The 18787-nt window shown below is 38.6% G+C and overlaps 2 protein-coding genes across 2 annotated transcripts in view; both read right to left on the bottom strand.

Moving 5' to 3' along the window:
* Positions 1-7330, bottom strand: part of LOC132857074 (uncharacterized oxidoreductase YjmC-like) — a 9450-nt gene extending 2120 nt beyond the window's left edge. Inside the window, exons 1-8 of the mRNA XM_060887044.1 lie at positions 7195-7330; positions 6533-6592; positions 5761-5909; positions 3281-3469; positions 2676-2737; positions 2239-2292; positions 1057-1155; positions 721-856 (exon numbers count right to left, since the gene is read on the bottom strand). Coding sequence (XP_060743027.1) covers positions 721-856; positions 1057-1155; positions 2239-2292; positions 2676-2737; positions 3281-3469; positions 5761-5909; positions 6533-6546 — 703 coding nt within the window. The 5' untranslated portion in view covers positions 6547-6592; positions 7195-7330. The remainder of the gene's footprint in view (positions 1-720; positions 857-1056; positions 1156-2238; positions 2293-2675; positions 2738-3280; positions 3470-5760; positions 5910-6532; positions 6593-7194) is intronic.
* Positions 7331-12728: 5398 nt separating this feature from the next.
* Positions 12729-18542, bottom strand: LOC132857155 (ureidoglycolate dehydrogenase (NAD(+))-like). Its single transcript, XM_060887147.1, has 7 exons — positions 18407-18542; positions 17745-17804; positions 16973-17121; positions 14556-14744; positions 13950-14011; positions 13521-13574; positions 12729-12984 (listed from the first exon to the last, which is right to left on the bottom strand). Exons 2-7 carry the CDS (start codon positions 17756-17758, stop codon positions 12922-12924), a joined length of 531 nt encoding a protein of 176 aa, XP_060743130.1. The 5' UTR covers positions 17759-17804; positions 18407-18542; the 3' UTR covers positions 12729-12921.
* Between the last annotated feature and the right edge of the window lie 245 nt (positions 18543-18787).

Below are 18787 nucleotides of genomic sequence, written 5' to 3'. Positions count from 1 at the left end.
TCACTGGTGTACCTACAACCAACTAGTGAATAGGTAGGACAAGGAAAACAATAGAAGTCAATGACAAAAAGATCCAAGTCTGCTGTGAAGAAACATGCAAAATCAATAACCAGTAACATCACCAACAACCTCCACAGGGCAGGAGTGTAGGTGCCATGATCCATAGTTTGAAGAAGACTTTAAGAACAGAAGATGCAAATAGGTTCTTCACTAATAAGAAGCAGAAAGCCTTAACAACGAAATACAGAGATGAGCCACAAATGCTCCAGAGATTTGGTTCTTTTTGGTTAATTGACAGGAATTGTCTTCAGGGAGAAAAGTGGAAGTTTTTCAACTGGATAAGTCAATCACCAAAGCTTAGCCTATATTTGTAAATTGGTGGTCTACCACCAAAAGCATCAGTTTCTAAGTTGTTTAACTCATCTGAATGGAAATATCAGGAAAAGAAAGTAGCTTGGTGGTGCGATACACCTCAAAGCAAAGCAGACTCACTTTTACAACCTCAAAGATTCAAGTCTTTATCCAGTGAACAAACGTATTGTTACACAGTGCTGAGAGCTGAGACTACTTCCATATAGGTTAAATAAACACCTTTTCACAGAAAACGTCACCATATATCTGAACTTGGTTTACTGTATTACTGCAGTAATGACAGGGATGAATCTAATGACTAGAGGCTCATGGGGCAAGATGGTGGTGGGACAAGTCTAAAATAGAGACCTGTTGTCTCACTGCCACCCACAGGTACCAGGCCTCCTCCGGATAGCACTGCCTTAGGGTCTGAACTGGGAACGCCACTGGCATCACACCCCCAACCTTCAGGGATAGAGTGGCCATTACGTGCATGAAGCTCCACCTGAGGGAGAGGGAGAGAGAGAGAGAGAGAGAGAGAGAGAGAGAGAGAGAGAGAGAGAGAGAGAGAGAGAGAGAGAGAGAGAGAGAGAGAGAGAGAGAGAATGATAGAAAGAGAGAAAAGAATTTCTCTGTAAGAAGAGAGTTTACTATTTTTCTTCAGATCTTTTCTGTTTAGTTGTGTGAACGTATGTTTGTGCCTACCTTTCCGAGAGCAACAGCTGAGGTTGCCATGTCCAGCTCAAAGCTGTCTCCATCCTTAGCAGGAGCTGCTACACTAATAGGGTTTGTCCCCAATGTGCACTTCACAGACAACACACAAATATAATTTGTCATAAAGTAGTGCTCAGCTTTTCTCAATATTTGCACATATTTGCAGTCTGATCAGTATGTCCTCTCCTGTCCGGTTATGCAGTGTTTTGTTAGTGTGTATTGTATATTTATTTACGATACTCTGTGTATTTTTTTATTATGCTTCATACCAGAGTATACCAGAGCATCTAGTATACCAGAGCATCTAACTACACTACCTATATCCCCATGATGCTTCAAGGACTTCATTTCCCTTCTCACCTGGCTAATAATCATCTTAACTTATTACACACCACAGTATTGTACAAGGACTCAACTATACAATCAAAAAAACTGTATACATTTTGAAGTATACGCTCTGTATTTCTTACAAGTTGTTACCAAGCGTTATTGTCAGAGTGTCTCTGGTTTCTGATCTTAGATGCCTTGCAGATTTTCTCCTTTTTGACTTTGTCTTTGTCTCACAATATGGGTATGGTCATAGGCTGTCTGAATAAAGCTTTTATGTATCTGAATCTGCATCTGTATCTGTATCTCCTGCTTTCCAGAATACTTCTGCACAACATGGATTCAGTATTGGCGGGTAGTTATATAGACAGGGTCACCTCCATGGTGAGCAACAGCAGCAGATAAACGGTTATCCTGTACTACTGGTTACTGCAGAGGCCAAAATTTTCCCTAAACTGTACTTTTCAAATGGCCTAGTGCCTATCTCAGAGTAGGAGAAGAAGAGGAAGATGGCCATTAGCACCACCTCTGACCACTTTGAAAACTGCACCATGTTACACATTATTCCAGTATTGATTAAAGAAATGTGGAAGCCAACAATAAATAAAATAACGTAATAATAATGGATTGTGGTTTCCCCCGCTCTTTTTAAGTGAGAACATCAGTATTGGATCTGAGCTCTGATATTGGATTTGTATTTGAATTAGTGCATTGCCATTTCAAAGCTCACAAATGTTGTGTTAACATGTCAAGTCAATGTCATGTCAAGGCTGTGTGGTTTTGACACTTTATTACAGATACTAAAATAAAGAGATGTCTAAAGACTGTAAAGGGATGAATACCAACCTCTTTACCTCGTGTAGGAACCACTAGAGGAGAAGTATTAGTGTAGCACATGCCCTAAGCACAGCGAAAGAGAAATGGGAGTCAACAACATAATTTATTTACCTTTAGGAGATTAAACCATCTGCTATGTACAGTATTTGGTGGACAACATGATGATGACACCCTCATAATGGCTTTATAATATAATTATTTATGTGTGCGTGTGTGTGTGTGTGTGTGTGTGTGTGTGTGTGAGTGTGAGTGTCATCCCTTGCTTGCTGTGCTGTATCATAAGATGAATAAACTTTAGCTTTTTTTATTTGCTGTAAAACTCCCAATAAAATGTTTTTTTTAATTAAACAAATTTTAATTAAAAAAAACATTTTTATTTTAAAGCCATGGTGCCCACCAAACCTACACTCACTAGTATTAACTAGACACACTGCTGTACAACTCACAATCATGTTCTGTTTCAGTGCTTGCATGGAATAATAGCCAGCAATGCCAAAATGGTTGGAGTCTGAACAAAGAGAAAAGAAAAACAAAGAAACATAAAGAGAATATAGCTGCCAGCAGCAATGAAGTGGGCCAAGCACTTTCTCTTCGTGACCCTTAGTGACAGAGAATCAGAAGTATATTACATATAAAGTCAAGCATTTGTTTATATATAGCCTGACTTCCTGTTTTGGGTAGCCATCCTAAATTTGGGTATGATGTCAAACATCACATAACTATATAAAAAATCCAAGAAACCTTTTTAAACCTTATCTCATGATGCTCCAGATTTGGTAATCCAAATTTCATGCTGATTATACAACATTATAACCCTAGTATATATTATTTTTCAATATGGCTAAATTCAAATTCATGGGAAAGATTAATCATGATCGCTGGTTAAGAAGTTCAGAAATCTAAAGAAAACATACCATTACTATAGAGGCTACCTCCAAACCTTTAGCTCCTAGCACTCAAATTATAATTTATTTCCAGCAACTATGCTGTATATCCTGACAGATTTCACTGTAAATAATTAAATTCACAATGTGTGGTGTATTGGACTTGCTGTAAGCCACGACCCAGCCGATGCCCACATCTTGTGCTTTCTTCAGAGCTAAACTCATGCAGAAGTTTCCCACAACTGGACCCAGGAGGTTCTTCCCGTTCACAAGTGCTGTAGCCACCGACTCCTTTTCCACCACCGGCTCACCCTCCTTCGCACAGATTCCTGCCCGAGTCTCCTTTACATATAAATCTGGTGCATAAACACATTTGCAAGAGGTTTCATCTCATCAGTTCTGTTTTTCTTTGTACTACAAAATACTATAAAAGCTTTTTTTTTTTTTGATGTTAAAGCCTACTGGGCTAACAAGTTCAGCCACATTGTACAACAGTCATTGTACTTAATACAATAATGCTGTTTTCAAATTCTTAATTATGATTAGTCAGATGTTGATTCAATGGAACAATTTACATAACAAAAAGAATCTTAGCAAATGGAAATAAGGTTAGAATATAAAATCCCAAATATAAAATTAGTAAACATATTTCTTCTAACTATTTTTAACTTTTTTTTTAGCTTGAAAGAGTTTTGTATCACTTTCAATATTTTCTTGTATTAGCACTTTGTAGGTAAAATAGAGAGAACAGCTATACCTTAAAGGTTTTAGAAACTGGAAAATTAACATTCATTCCTTCATCTTCTACCGCTTATCCGAACTACCTCAGGTCACGGGGAGCCTGTGCCTATCTCAGGCGTCATCAGGCCTCACACAGGATACACCCTGGACAGAGTGCCAACCCATTGCAGGGCACACTCACTCTCATGCAATCACATGGACAATTTTCCAGAGATGCCAATCAACCTACCATGCATGGTCTTTGGACCGGGGGAGGAAACCGGAGTAGTTTTCATAGTGGAGGCGGGAATCGAACCCCGACCCTGGAGGTGTGAGTCGAACGTGCTAACCACTAAGCCACCTACGACAGGAGTGGCCAGCCCGCGGCTCCCGCGGTTTCATGCGGCTCTTACGTTCATATCGAAGTTTGTATTTGTGTCTTTTTAATGTGTGTTCGCTTCGCTTGAGTTCAATACGGTATTTTCGTAAAACACGCATGTGAGTGGGATGAAAATACCTCAGTTTCCCAGTAGGAGCAAGATCATTTGAGTTAACAATTTGTGTCAAGTTCGCTCTCAAAATGGCAGTTAAAAAAAGGTGATGATCATGTGTGCCCATGATGCGGCAGTGATTCGTCAAACCTCCCTTATTGCAGTCGCACACATTTCTTCTGATTTTATTTTGTAGTAACGAGTAACGAAGATGCTTATTGGAAATATAGCGGAGGGGGGGGGGGGGGGGTTGGGGTCAGAAATGTGAAGGGGGCATCATGTGTACACATCAACTACAGTGTGGGGCGGTGTACGTAGGGGTCTGTCAGACAACGGTAATTTGTCTTCAGTCTGTCAAATTCAGCGGACGTGGACTCATCGCTGTGCTTGTTGTAACTGAAAACTCCGTGACCGTGCTGAAATCCGACACGACACTACGTCAGGCTACGTCTTGACTCATTTGCAGACGGACGGTGATTGGATGTTTACCGAGGGCTCAGAAGAGGAGTGTGTGCGTGTGTGTGCGTGCGTGCGTGCTGCAGCCTGTGAATGAATACACACAGCGGAGGGACAGAGACATAATACCGTATTGTGTGTAGTGTCCCTTTTTCGGAGGACACCGCTACCGCAGATCATTTTATCAACTTGTAATATATTCATTTTGTGAGTATATTAACATGTGCTTTCTCATTCATTCATTCATTCATCTTCTACCGCTTATCCGAACTACCTCGGGTCACGGGGAGCCTGTGCCTATCTCAGGCGTCATTGGGCATCAAGGCAGGATACACCCTGGACGGAGTGCCAACCAATCACAGGACGCGCGCACGCACGCGCACGCACGCGCACGCACGCGCACGCGCACGCACGCACGCGCACGCACGCACGCACGCACGCACACTACGGACAATTTTCCAGAGATGCCAATCAACCTACCATGCATGTCTTTGGACCAGGGGAGGAAACCGGAGTACCCGGAGGAAACCCCCGAGGCACGGGGAGAACATGCAAACTCCACACACACAAGGTGGAGGCGGGAATCGAACCCCGACCCTGGAGGTGTGAGGCGAACGTGCTAACCACTAAGCCACCGTGCCCCCATGTGCTTTCTCAACATTTCAAAATTTTGATTTGAGGGGTAGAGCCGGCCTCGATACGTGAAATTTCTACTTAAGTACAGTAACGAAGTATTTGTACTTCGTTACATTACAACACTGTGTATGTAATGAACTAACTTCACTAATGCTTTAATAAGTTTGAAGCGTCATTCTTTAATAAATAAAGAAATTGAGATTGTTGGTGAATTTCTGAGGTATAAGTAAAAATATTGAACTTTTTTCTGATTTAAAATTCCCAACTATCAACTTTTTTTTTTCGTTTCTTACCTTAATGAAGACACAAAATGATATATAATGGAATGGGATTTTCATACACACCCATGCGGTTGAGTCCGTGGCTGTAATGGCCACGCAAGTCTCCCTCCACCAGCACATCTGCTAGACTGCTGGCATGACTGGCTTTAGTGCCAACTGCCAGCATACACTGCTTTATAAATTCTCTAACCTCCGTGGGTTCCAGAAGGCATCTGTAGAATGCACACACACACACAAACACTGCTGTAACATAACACAAAACGGGCTTCATTTCTTTTTTATAAATCATGAAAATCCTGTCATATCAGGGAAAAAGGGGGACGACTTGTGCTTTGGCATGTTTTTTTAAAATTATACATGAGAAGACGCAATCATAGGCTGATTAGCTTCAAAGCATATAATTTCTATAGATTACTGCATTTTTATTAAATGAATTTATTTCTTAATTTAAGATGTATGACACATATACTCATTTAAGAACTATCAAGAATCGGAAATAAAAAGAAAGGAAAACAAAAAGGAAAGAAGTCAACAGAAATCTGTAAAGTAAGACAAATAAGACCAGGTATTCAATTAAGAAGAAATGCTGCTGTATACAACGGAGATTCTCTGCAATGGTTTTAAAGTACAGTATGTGTCAGTTTGTTTGCTTTACTTGACTTCATTTCGTGTTTAAAATAATTACAGCCAATTAAATGCTGCTTTTTTAAAATAGGTTTAGATTTTGAATAACTCAGTAACATTTTCATTAGCAAATATGGAAAAAAGTAGAAGAAATATTTCATAGGGCCTTCTATCAAGGCATTGACAGTTTTTGATAAGGACTGGGACCTACCTGCTGAGGCTCATGATGCTCTGTGACTTGTCTGTTAGTCTCCAATTTGTGTTTTACGGTCTGAAACATGTTGAACAAACTCAGTGAATCAGATTAATAAATATACTGTGGCTGGGGTGGGGTTAAGCACACCCTATTATTATCAGATTAAACAGGTATTCTTTCATGACCTGGTCTATCTGGTTCTCACTTCTATAGTACTATAAGTATCAGTAGAATACTAACAGGGATGTAGCACTATGAAAGCACCGTGTGCTGACTGTCAGCTCTGAAATAAATCTTGCCAACCCAAACTCTGACCTCAAACTATGCCCCTGTTACCTTTGTACACATTTTGCAGACCTAATGTTAAACCGATTGAGGATATGGTAGCTTAGTGGTTCGATCACTGCTTAGAAGGTTGTGAGTTTGAATCCCAGGTCGACCAAGCTGCCACTGCTGGTCCTGTTTGCAAGGCCCCCAACCCTCATTTGATTTAATTAGTTAAAAATCTACATTAAAATCTAAGGTGTCCTGGATAAAGGCGTCTGCCAAATGCCAAGACTAGATAACAGAAAATTGTGAAATATTGTAGTGTTGTAGACATTTCACTAGGTCCCTTTAATAGAAAATCAATACAGTAATGTTTTTTACACCTGGGAACATAACAACATACAACATACCTTCTCTGGGTTTCTGTTGATCTTTGTGCCAAAATTAAGAGTGTCTCATCAGAGTGGGGAACCTTAAATCTCCAGTATGCCTTTTGACAATCTACAGTTCATATGGCTCACCACATAACCATAAGCTTTGTGTTTCCAGGCTGCATCTGTCTTGTGAAAACCTCCTCTGATATGAGATCTTTCCAGAAATTTCAAACTTCTGTGCCTTGATTATTTTGATAATTTTGTGTGCAAAAAAAATGTAAATGTATGTAGATAATTAGACACTGCTAACAAGTTAATTTTGCTTCAGGGTTGTTTCTCTTAGAGTTTGTAGGAGAAACGCATACTTTAATCATCATTGTGCCTAGACTAAATGTTGAAACGTTTGTTTATTTATTCATTCATTCGTTCATTCATTTTCTACCGCTTATCTGAACTACCTCGGGTCACGGGGAGCCTGTGCCTCTGTCAGGCGTCATTGGGCATCAAGGCAGGATACACCCTGGACGGAGTGCCAACCCATCACAGGGCACACACACACTCTCAATCACTCACGCAATCACACACTATGGACAATTTTCCAGAGATGCCAATCAACCTACCATGCATGTCTTTGGACTGGGGGAGGAAACCAGAGTACCCGGAGGAAACCCCCGAGGCACGGGGAGAACATGCAAACTCCACACACACAAGGCGGAGGCGGGAATCGAACCCCCAACCATGGAGGTGTGAGGCAAACGTGCTAACCACTAAGCCACCGTGCCCCCTTTTTTATTTATTTATTTATTTATTCATTTATTTATTCATTTATTTATTTATACATCAAGCAACCTTTTTTCATATTCCTTCATTTGAGAAAAATCTATTCAAAGATGTTTTAAGATACACAGCACCTTTGCAACACTGCTGGGAAAATCCCATCAATGCTTGTAACTGGATTATCTACTACTTGAGCCAAGCAACTGTGGCCCATTGCTGAACTATGGCTTATTGCTAGTAAACTATTTTTCTACCGATCTCTCTGATATTTGCCTGTTGTTTCGTCCCACAGGCATTAATGCAAATCTCTATTTTTTAAACACCTCTTTTTTTTTTTCTTACATTCGTGTAGCAATAAAAGTATTTTGTTTCCCAATACTGACAAATTGCAGATGGTCATCACAAAAACCCTGGGCTCAGTAAACTATTTAGCTCAACCCAACATAACTGGCCAATTTTCAAGAACGGGATTCTTCTTATAAGCTACTACCAGTAAAGGTACTTATGTAATGACTTTCTATGAGAGCTGTACTTGTGTTCAATCCATGATGAGGGATTTGGCTGAATGTGTGTTGTGTTGATATTTTGATGATATATATGATATCTTGTCCCAAATTTGGAGAAAAATCTTGAGTAATTTTGAAAAACTGCAAGCTCCTCCAAATAAAGTTTGCTTGATTTTGTGTTAATTCAGTCAGTCTCCATTCGTTTACAAGGGAATGGACAGAGTTAAACATTGTTCTCCAGCCAGCCACTTAGATGGCCTCAGAGACACTTTGGATATCACATAACTTGTATAGTTGTTACAATTTCCATACATTTAAAGGGGTGGTAAAACGCGTTTTTTCGAAGGCATGATCGTGTTTGTGGGGTGCACTGTAACATGTGTTCATGCTTCGTTTTTTTAAAAAATTGCATTATTTTTCATATATTTTACCTTTATTCTACACTGCTCTGTCCCTCCTTGTAAAACGATCTGATGGATTCCGGGTTCTATGAAGCCAGTCCCTCAAAAATAGCAATGGGCTTAGATTGGTTAGCTGGCCCAGTGTGTTGTGATTCTACTTTCGGAAACATCACGCCCCTTACCTTTACCAGTAGTCTGTGCTTTGGTGGTATTAGAATAATCAATAAAACCATACCAATTTGAGCCCGAATCGGACCCAGAAAATTTTAGTGAAGATGATCGAGCAGAACCTGTTCAAGAACGGCTGTTAAACGACGTTTCAGAATGGTATGTTTTTTTGTTGTTGTTGTCTCATACTTTTTAGATACGTTGTTATTTAATTGTACTAATTATAATAGTTGATGTTTAATTTACAACAATAAGTGTTTGTCTATTAACAAAAGTGTATTCAAGAACCTTTTTTATTTAAAAAAATATATATATTATTTTATTAGGTGTACATGTCCCCCCTTATTTAATATTCTCGGAGGAGGGGTTTATGTAAATATTGGGCTTAGAGACATCAGCAACCCTGGGGGAATGTCGTGTAGTCCCTACCGGCCGTTTGCTGTAGTCCTTAGAAATGGATTTCTTTAAAAAAAAGCAAATATCTCCCTTTGCTTAAAACTTTGAACGTTGTAACTTTGCAGATGTTGTTTATGCTCAAACAGGAACATTAAACGCTAGCTAAAGTTAGAAAAGTTAAATTGTGTTTTACCACCCCTTTAAGTCCAATTTTCTGCCAAACATTTCTTTATCTAACCAGTTTGGGATTTATAAAGGAGGAGAGTTGTGTACACACATTTCACACGTAGGTTTGAATGTATGCACCACTGATATAAATGAGGCCCCTGAAAATCTGTTCCAGGATTGAGCTAAATATGAAATGACACAATGGCTATGAAGGTTTCACTAAAAATGAATCCCACATCCCACATCATCCATCTATCACCCTCTTTGTCCTTGATGTCTAGAATTATTGGAAAAAGATACAATAATAACACATAACAAAGGGAAATGTAGCCTATATTGTTGTATAGTTTTACTTTAGCTTTAAAAACACTCTTTAAAAAATCTCTTTGTCCTGCAAACACTTTTATCAAAATTATTGCCACCCCCACATTTAATATAGAGTGAAAACTCTCCTTGGGTTAGAACAGAGAACTGAGTGATTTTTGATGCATTAGAAATGTTTTGATGTATTTTCCTATAATGACAAATTTTATTTTTTACCAAAGATTGAGAAGCTCATTTTAAAAAATATGATTATGAAAATAACTAAATGTGACGAAAATAAGAATTATATTTGATCACATAAGAAGAAATGTTAGAGATGAGTTTCTGAGTGGAAAAATAATTGTTATTACGTATATTATATAATAATTCTTTACCAATTTGTCTAGCTGGTTATAAGTAACATGTTAAGTGAAAAGTATCGATAGATTTATTTAAGTACAGGCGTGTCCTTGACCCTGTGTTTCAGCAAATGACATCAAATCAACATGGCAGCTCACAATCAGAGAAGGTTTGTAATACATACAATGCATACCGGATTAATAATCATGCATGTGGAAACTTTTAAACTTTTTTTTATTTTTTTTTATAAATTCAGTTATTATTGTGTCTTCTGGACTAAATGTTAATATCTGTTATATGAAATGATTTACTATAATAATTAATTCATTATTTTTTAATTATTAATTATTATTACAATTTTGTAGATTCTACACAGTGAATGTAAACTTGTGACCTCAGATGTTGTTACGATCAATCAACATAGACATCTTGAGGAGGTATAAACAGTAAGTCTACATACCACTGTTAAAATACCAGGTTTCTGTGATGTAAAAAAATGAGACCAAGATAAATAATTTCCGAACTTTTTCCACCTTTAATGTGACCTACAACCTGTACAACTCAAATAAAAAACAAGCTGAAATTTTTTAGGAAGGGAAATAAAAAAAATAAAAAAAATATAGTTTGGTTGCATTAATGTGCACACCCTCTTATAACTGTGTTCAGAATTAAGCAATCACATTCAAACCCATGTTAAATAGGAGTCAGTACACACCTGCCATCATTTAAAGTGAATCTGATTAAGCCCAAATAAAGTTGTTCTAGTAGAAACTAGCACTTTCTCTCCTGTTTGTTGTATGTGTGTATATTAAAAAAAAGGGCTTTGAACAGTGTTTTAGGCTCATTGTAGTATAGACTTAAAAGCACTTTTGTACTCTGGATAAAAGGTCTACAGATAGCTTCCAAAGCATCAGAGTGATGTCATTGGATTTCAAAAGGTATCAGTCAGGTGAAGGGTACAAAAGAATTTCCAAGGCATTAGATATAACATGGAACACGGTATTCCAAAAACAACACTGCACATCACCAAATGAACACCATACCCATTGTGAAGCATGTTGGTGGCAGCAGCATAATTTGGGGCTATTTTTCTTAGCTGGAACTGGGACCTTAGTCAAGGTAGAGGGAAATATGAACAGTTCCAAATACCGGTCAATGTTGGCACAAAACCTTCAGGCTTCTGCTAGAAAGCTAAAGAAGAGGAACTGCTGCATCAACCAAAGAACGGCCTCACCGAATCCAAGGGCTGTGCACACGACATGCCCTCAGTTTGACAGATTTGGAGTGTTTTTATAAAGAAAAGTGGGCGAATATTGACAATTCAAGATGTTTCATGCTGATGGACTCATACTAAAAAGACTGAATGCTGTAATACTTTTTTTTTATTAAGTTACACCGGTTATAGGTCACATTAAAGGTGGGAAAAATTCTTTAATGATTTATCTTGGTCTGATTTTTTTACATCATAGAATCTTAACTGGGGTGTGTAGACTTTTTATATTCACGTTATATATCTCGTTATATACTCCTCACAGCTAGTTGACTAGCTGGTCACTAACAATAAACAAGCATGGAGACGCCCATGTTTTTTTCTGAGGAAAGAGAAATGCAGCATATATAAATATTAAAAATAATATGTATGTATGAATAATATGTAACGTCGCGGGCGCCTTATCAGCAAATCTGCGGCCACCAGCACGCGCTCTCATAGGCTCTCGGTCACGCGCCCATAATTACCGGCACCTTCGCACGCTGTTATTCTTAAGTAGAACCAAAACGCCGCTGGTCTAGACTTAAGGTTCGCCAGTGGAACCAACTTTGAACCAGCACCAGCACTAGCTCTGAACCAGCACCCGGTTCTTTTTGGTGGAAGAGGGGCATGTCTTCACTCGGCGTGTGCACGTGGTCTGTGCCACGGTTTAGGGCGACAACACGTATCAGAGCGCAAGTCACAACATATGCACATGCACATACACTGTGTGTGTATAGACAAATCAAATCAAATTTTATTTGTCACATACACATACATACAGAGTACGCCATGCAGTGAAATGCTTTTTAGGTCTGTCCTTTACTCTAGCATAAACGGAATGGAATTAAGGATAAAAATAAAACCAAAAGGAGGTAGATAAATAAAAAGTATAAACCATATAAAAACTATATAAAATATGAAAATATATGTGAGAAATATATGTATATACATAAATGCGCATGGTTTTCATGATTGTCCTTAAAGTGTCCATGTGCAGTATGGTGTGTATAGAGTGTATAAAGTGACAGTCCAGAGTTAAAGTGTCAGTGCAAAAAAAAAAATCCGGTTCCCTGCACACTTTCTCTCCATCTATCCATTTGGATAACTGTCCAGTCTCGGTATCCCCTCCTCTTATCTGCTCCAAGGCGATCCAACTGAACTAAATAAAATAGGCTTTATTCTTCATAAATATGTTTTTATCCATTTATGCATCCAAATTTATTTTCACACTGAGTTGTTAGTTCAAAAGCTATGACTAGACAATAAAATGTACGAAAAATTTTGTACATAAAATTTATTTAATTATTTTTTTTTTAGTGACTGTAATCCTGCTTCACTTTACAGTCGAAATCTTGACTTCATCATTTCAGGTGATGCTTTATTCAAGAAAGATTGATCCAGAAATGCACATTAGCGCCATCTGGCTGCCATTTTACTGAACGAGTCTGTGTGTCGGCAACAGAACAGACACTCCCAAAGTGCTGGCAACGTCGTTCTGGTAAATACAGAGAGGGAGAGAAATCATACACACACACTATGACACTATAGAACACAGTTAACAATGAAATAGGAGATATAGCTCAAACAACTATAGTTAGATTAAAAAATACATGAAAATCATTTTATATCAAAATAAAAAGTACCAATAATTATTTAATGTATAGGTTCAAAATTTGGACCTACAGAAGAGAAAGATGGCCATTAGCACCACCTCTGACCACTTTGAAAACTGCACCATGTTACACATTATTCCAGTATTGATTAAAGAAATGTGGAAGCCAACAATAAATAAAATAACGTAATAATAATGGATTGTGGTTTCCCCCGCTCTTTTTAAGTGAGAACATCAGTATTGGATCTGAGCTCTGATATTGGATTTGTATTTGAATTAGTGCATTGCCATTTCAAAGCTCACAAATGTTGTGTTAACATGTGAAGTCAATGTCATGTCAAGGATATGTGGTTTTGACAATTTATTACAGATACTAAAATAAAGAGATGTCTAAAGACTGTAAAGGGATGAATACCAACCTCTTTACCTCGTGTAGGAACCACTAGAGGAGAAGTATTAGTGTAGCACATGCCCTAAGCACAGCGAAAGAGAAATGGGAGTCAACAACATAATTTATTTACCTTTAGGAGATTAAACCATCTGCTATGTACAGTATTTGGTGGACAACATGATGATGACACCCTCATAATGGCTTTATAATATAATTATTTATGTGTGCGTGTGTGTGTGTGTGTGTGTGTGTGAGTGTGAGTGTCATCCCTTGCTTGCTGTGCTGTATCATAAGATGAATAAACTTTAGCTTTTTTTATTTGCTGTAAAACTCCCAATAAAATGTTTTTTTTAATTAAACAAATTTTAATTAAAAAAAACATTTTTATTTTAAAGCCATGGTGCCCACCAAACCTACACTCACTAGTATTAACTAGACACACTGCTGTACAACTCACAATCATGTTCTGTTTCAGTGCTTGCATGGAATAATAGCCAGCAATGCCAAAATGGTTGGAGTCTGAACAAAGAGAAAAGAAAAACAAAGAAACATAAAGAGAATATAGCTGCCAGCAGCAATGAAGTGGGCCAAGCACTTTCTCTTCGTGACCCTTAGTGACAGAGAATCAGAAGTATATTACATTTAAAAGTCAAGCATTTGTTTAGATATAGCCTGACTTCCTGTTTTGGGTAGCCATCCTAAATTTGGGTATGATGTCAAACATCACATAACTATATAAAAAATCCAAGAAACCTTTTTAAACCTTATCTCATGATGCTCCAGATTTGGTAATCCAAATTTCATACTGATTATACAACATTATAACCCTAGTATATATTATTTTTCAATATGGCTAAATTCAAATTCATGGGAAAGATTAATCATGATCGCTGGTTAAGAAGTTCAGAAATCTAAAGAAAACATACCATTACTATAGAGGCTACCTCCAAACCTTTAGCTCCTAGCACTCAAATTATAATTTATTTCCAGCAACTATGCTGTATATCCTGACAGATTTCACTGTAAATAATTAAATTCACAATGTGTGGTGTATTGGACTTGCTGTAAGCCACGACCCAGCCGATGCCCACATCTTGTGCTTTCTTCAGAGCTAAACTCATGCAGAAGTTTCCCACAACTGGACCCAGGAGGTTCTTCCCGTTCACAAGTGCTGTAGCCACCGACTCCTTTTCCACCACCGGCTCACCCTCCTTCGCACAGATTCCTGCCCGAGTCTCCTTTACATATAAATCTGGTGCATAAACACATTTGCAAGAGGTTTCATCTCATCAGTTCTGTTTTTCTTTGTACTACAAAATACTATAAAAGCTTTTTTTTTTTTTGATGTTAAAGCCTACTGGGCTAACAAGTTCAGCCACATTGTACAACAGTCATTGTACTTAATACAATAATGCTGTTTTCAAATTCTTAATTATGATTAGTCAGATGTTGATTCAATGGAACAATTTACATAACAAAAAGAATCTTAGCAAATGGAAATAAGGTTAGAATATAAAATCCCAAATATAAAATTAGTAAACATATTTCTTCTAACTATTTTTAACTTTTTTTTAGCTTGAAAGAGTTTTGTATCACTATCAATATTTTCTTGTATTAGCACTTTGTAGGTAAAATAGAGAGAACAGCTATACCTTAAAGGTTTTAGAAACTGGAAAATTAACATTCATTCCTTCATCTTCTACCGCTTATCCGAACTACCTCAGGTCACGGGGAGCCTGTGCCTATCTCAGGCGTCATCAGGCCTCACACAGGATACACCCTGGACAGAGTGCCAACCCATTGCAGGGCACACTCACTCTCATGCAATCACATGGACAATTTTCCAGAGATGCCAATCAACCTACCATGCATGGTCTTTGGACCGGGGGAGGAAACCGGAGTAGTTTTCATAGTGGAGGCGGGAATCGAACCCCGACCCTGGAGGTGTGAGTCGAACGTGCTAACCACTAAGCCACCTACGACAGGAGTGGCCAGCCCGCGGCTCCCGCGGTTTCATGCGGCTCTTACGTTCATATCGAAGTTTGTATTTGTGTCTTTTTAATGTGTGTTCGCTTCGCTTGAGTTCAATACGGTATTTTCGTAAAACACGCATGTGAGTGGGATGAAAATACCTCAGTTTCCCAGTAGGAGCAAGATCATTTGAGTTAACAATTTGTGTCAAGTTCGCTCTCAAAATGGCAGTTAAAAAAAGGTGATGATCATGTGTGCCCATGATGCGGCAGTGATTCGTCAAACCTCCCTTATTGCAGTCGCACACATTTCTTCTGATTTTATTTTGTAGTAACGAGTAACGAAGATGCTTATTGGAAATATAGCGGAACAGGGCCGGTTCTAGAGGGGGGGGGGGGGGGGGTCAGAAATGTGAAGGGGGCATCATGTGTACACATCAACTACAGTGTGGGGCGGTGTACGTAGGGGTCTGTCAGACAACGGTAATTTGTCTTCAGTCTGTCAAATTCAGCGGACGTGGACTCATCGCTGTGCTTGTTGTAACTGAAAACTCCGTGACCGTGCTGAAATCCGACACGACACTACGTCAGGCTACGTCTTGACTCATTTGCAGACGGACGGTGATTGGATGTTTACCGAGGAGTGAGGCTCAGAAGAGGAGTGTGTGCGTGTGTGTGCGTGCGTGCTGCAGCCTGTGAATGAATACACACAGCGGAGGGACAGAGACATAATACCGTATTGTGTGTAGTGTCCCTTTTTCGGAGGACACCGCCACCGCAGATCATTTTATCAACTTGTAATATATTCATTTTGTGAGTATATTAACATGTGCTTTCTCATTCATTCATCTTCTACCGCTTATCCGAACTACCTCGGGTCACAGGGAGCCTGTGCCTATCTCAGGCGTCATTGGGCATCAAGGCAGGATACACCCTGGACGTAGCGCCAACCCATCACAGGGCACACACACACACACGCACACTACGGACAATTTTCCAGAGATGCCAATTAACCTACCATGCATGTCTTTGGACCAGGGGAGGAAACCGGAGTACCCGGAGGAAACCCCCGAGGCACGGGGAGAACATGCAAACTCCACACACACAAGGTGGAGGCGGGAATCGAACCCCGACCCTGGAGGTGTGAGGCGAACGTGCTAACCACTAAGCCACCGTGTGCTTTCTCAACATTTCAAAATTTTGATTTGAGGGGTAGAGCCGGCCTCGATACGTGAAATTTCTACTTAAGTACAGTAACGAAGTATTTGTACTTCGTTACATTACAACACTGTGTATGTAATGAACTAACTTCACTAATGCTTTAATAAGTTTGAAGCGTCATTCTTTAATAAATAAAGAAATTGAGATTGTTGGTGAATTTCTGAGGTATAAGTAAAAATATTGAACTTTTTTCTGATTTAAAATTCCCAACTATCAACTTTTTTTTTTCGTTTCTTACCTTAATGAAGACACAAAATGATATATAATGGAATGGGATTTTCATACACACCCATGCGGTTGAGTCCGTGGCTGTAATGGCCACGCAAGTCTCCCTCCACCAGCACATCTGCTAGACTGCTGGCATGACTGGCTTTAGTGCCAACTGCCAGCATACACTGCTTTATAAATTCTCTAACCTCCGTGGGTTCCAGAAGGCATCTGTAGAATGCACACACACACACAAACACTGCTGTAACATAACACAAAACGGGCTTCATTTCTTTTTTATAAATCATGAAAATCCTGTCATATCAGGGAAAAAGGGGGACGACTTGTGCTTTGGCATGTTTTTTTAAAATTATACATGAGAAGACGCAATCATAGGCTGATTAGCTTCAAAGCATATAATTTCTATAGATTACTGCATTTTTATTAAATGAATTTATTTCTTAATTTAAGATGTATGACACATATACTCATTTAAGAACTATCAAGAATCGGAAATAAAAAGAAAGGAAAACAAAAAGGAAAGAAGTCAACAGAAATCTGTAAAGTAAGACAAATAAGACCAGGTATTCAATTAAGAAGAAATGCTGCTGTATACAACGGAGATTCTCTGCAATGGTTTTAAAGTACAGTATGTGTCAGTTTGTTTGCTTTACTTGACTTCATTTCGTGTTTAAAATAATTACAGCCAATTAAATGCTGCTTTTTTAAAATAGGTTTAGATTTTGAATAACTCAGTAACATTTTCATTAGCAAATATGGAAAAAAGTAGAAGAAATATTTCATAGGGCCTTCTATCAAGGCATTGACAGTTTTTGATAAGGACTGGGACCTACCTGCTGAGGCTCATGATGCTCTGTGACTTGTCTGTTAGTCTCCAATTTGTGTTTTACGGTCTGAAACATGTTGAACAAACTCAGTGAATCAGATTAATAAATATACTGTGGCTGGGGTGGGGTTAAGCACACCCTATTATTATCAGATTAAACAGGTATTCTTTCATGACCTGGTCTATCTGGTTCTCACTTCTATAGTACTATAAGTATCAGTAGAATACTAACAGGGATGTAGCACTATGAAAGCACCGTGTGCTGACTGTCAGCTCTGAAATAAATCTTGCCAACCCAAACTCTGACCTCAAACTATGCCCCTGTTACCTTTGTACACATTTTGCAGACCTAATGTTAAACCGATTGAGGATATGGTAGCTTAGTGGTTCGATCACTGCTTAGAAGGTTGTGAGTTTGAATCCCAGGTCGACCAAGCTGCCACTGCTGGTCCTGTTTGCAAGGCCCCCAACCCTCATTTGATTTTATTAGTTAAAAATCTACATTAAAATCTAAGGTGTCCTGGATAAAGGCGTCTGCCAAATGCCAAGACTAGATAACAGAAAATTGTGAAATATTGTAGTGTTGTAGACATTTCACTAGGTCCCTTTAATAGAAAATCAATACAGTAATGTTTTTTACACCTGGGAACATAACAACATACAACATACCTTCTCTGGGTTTCTGTTGATCTTTGTGCCAAAATTAAGAGTGTCTCATCAGAGTGGGGAACCTTAAATCTCCAGTATGCCTTTTGACAATCTACAGTTCATATGGCTCACCACATAACCATAAGCTTTGTGTTTCCAGGCTGCATCTGTCTTGTGAAAACCTCCTCTGATATGAGATCTTTCCAGAAATTTCAAACTTCTGTGCCTTGATTATTTTGATAATTTTGTGTGCAAAAAAAATGTAAATGTATGTAGATAATTAGACACTGCTAACAAGTTAATTTTGCTTCAGGGTTGTTTCTCTTAGAGTTTGTAGGAGAAACGCATACTTTAATCATCATTGTGCCTAGACTAAATGTTGAAACGTTTGTTTATTTATTC

The sequence above is a fragment of the Tachysurus vachellii genome, chromosome 14 (assembly GCF_030014155.1).
Source record: "Tachysurus vachellii isolate PV-2020 chromosome 14, HZAU_Pvac_v1, whole genome shotgun sequence".
In the NCBI taxonomy this organism is placed as follows: Eukaryota; Metazoa; Chordata; class Actinopteri; order Siluriformes; family Bagridae; genus Tachysurus; species Tachysurus vachellii.
This window is presented reverse-complemented; position numbering and strand designations above follow the sequence as displayed.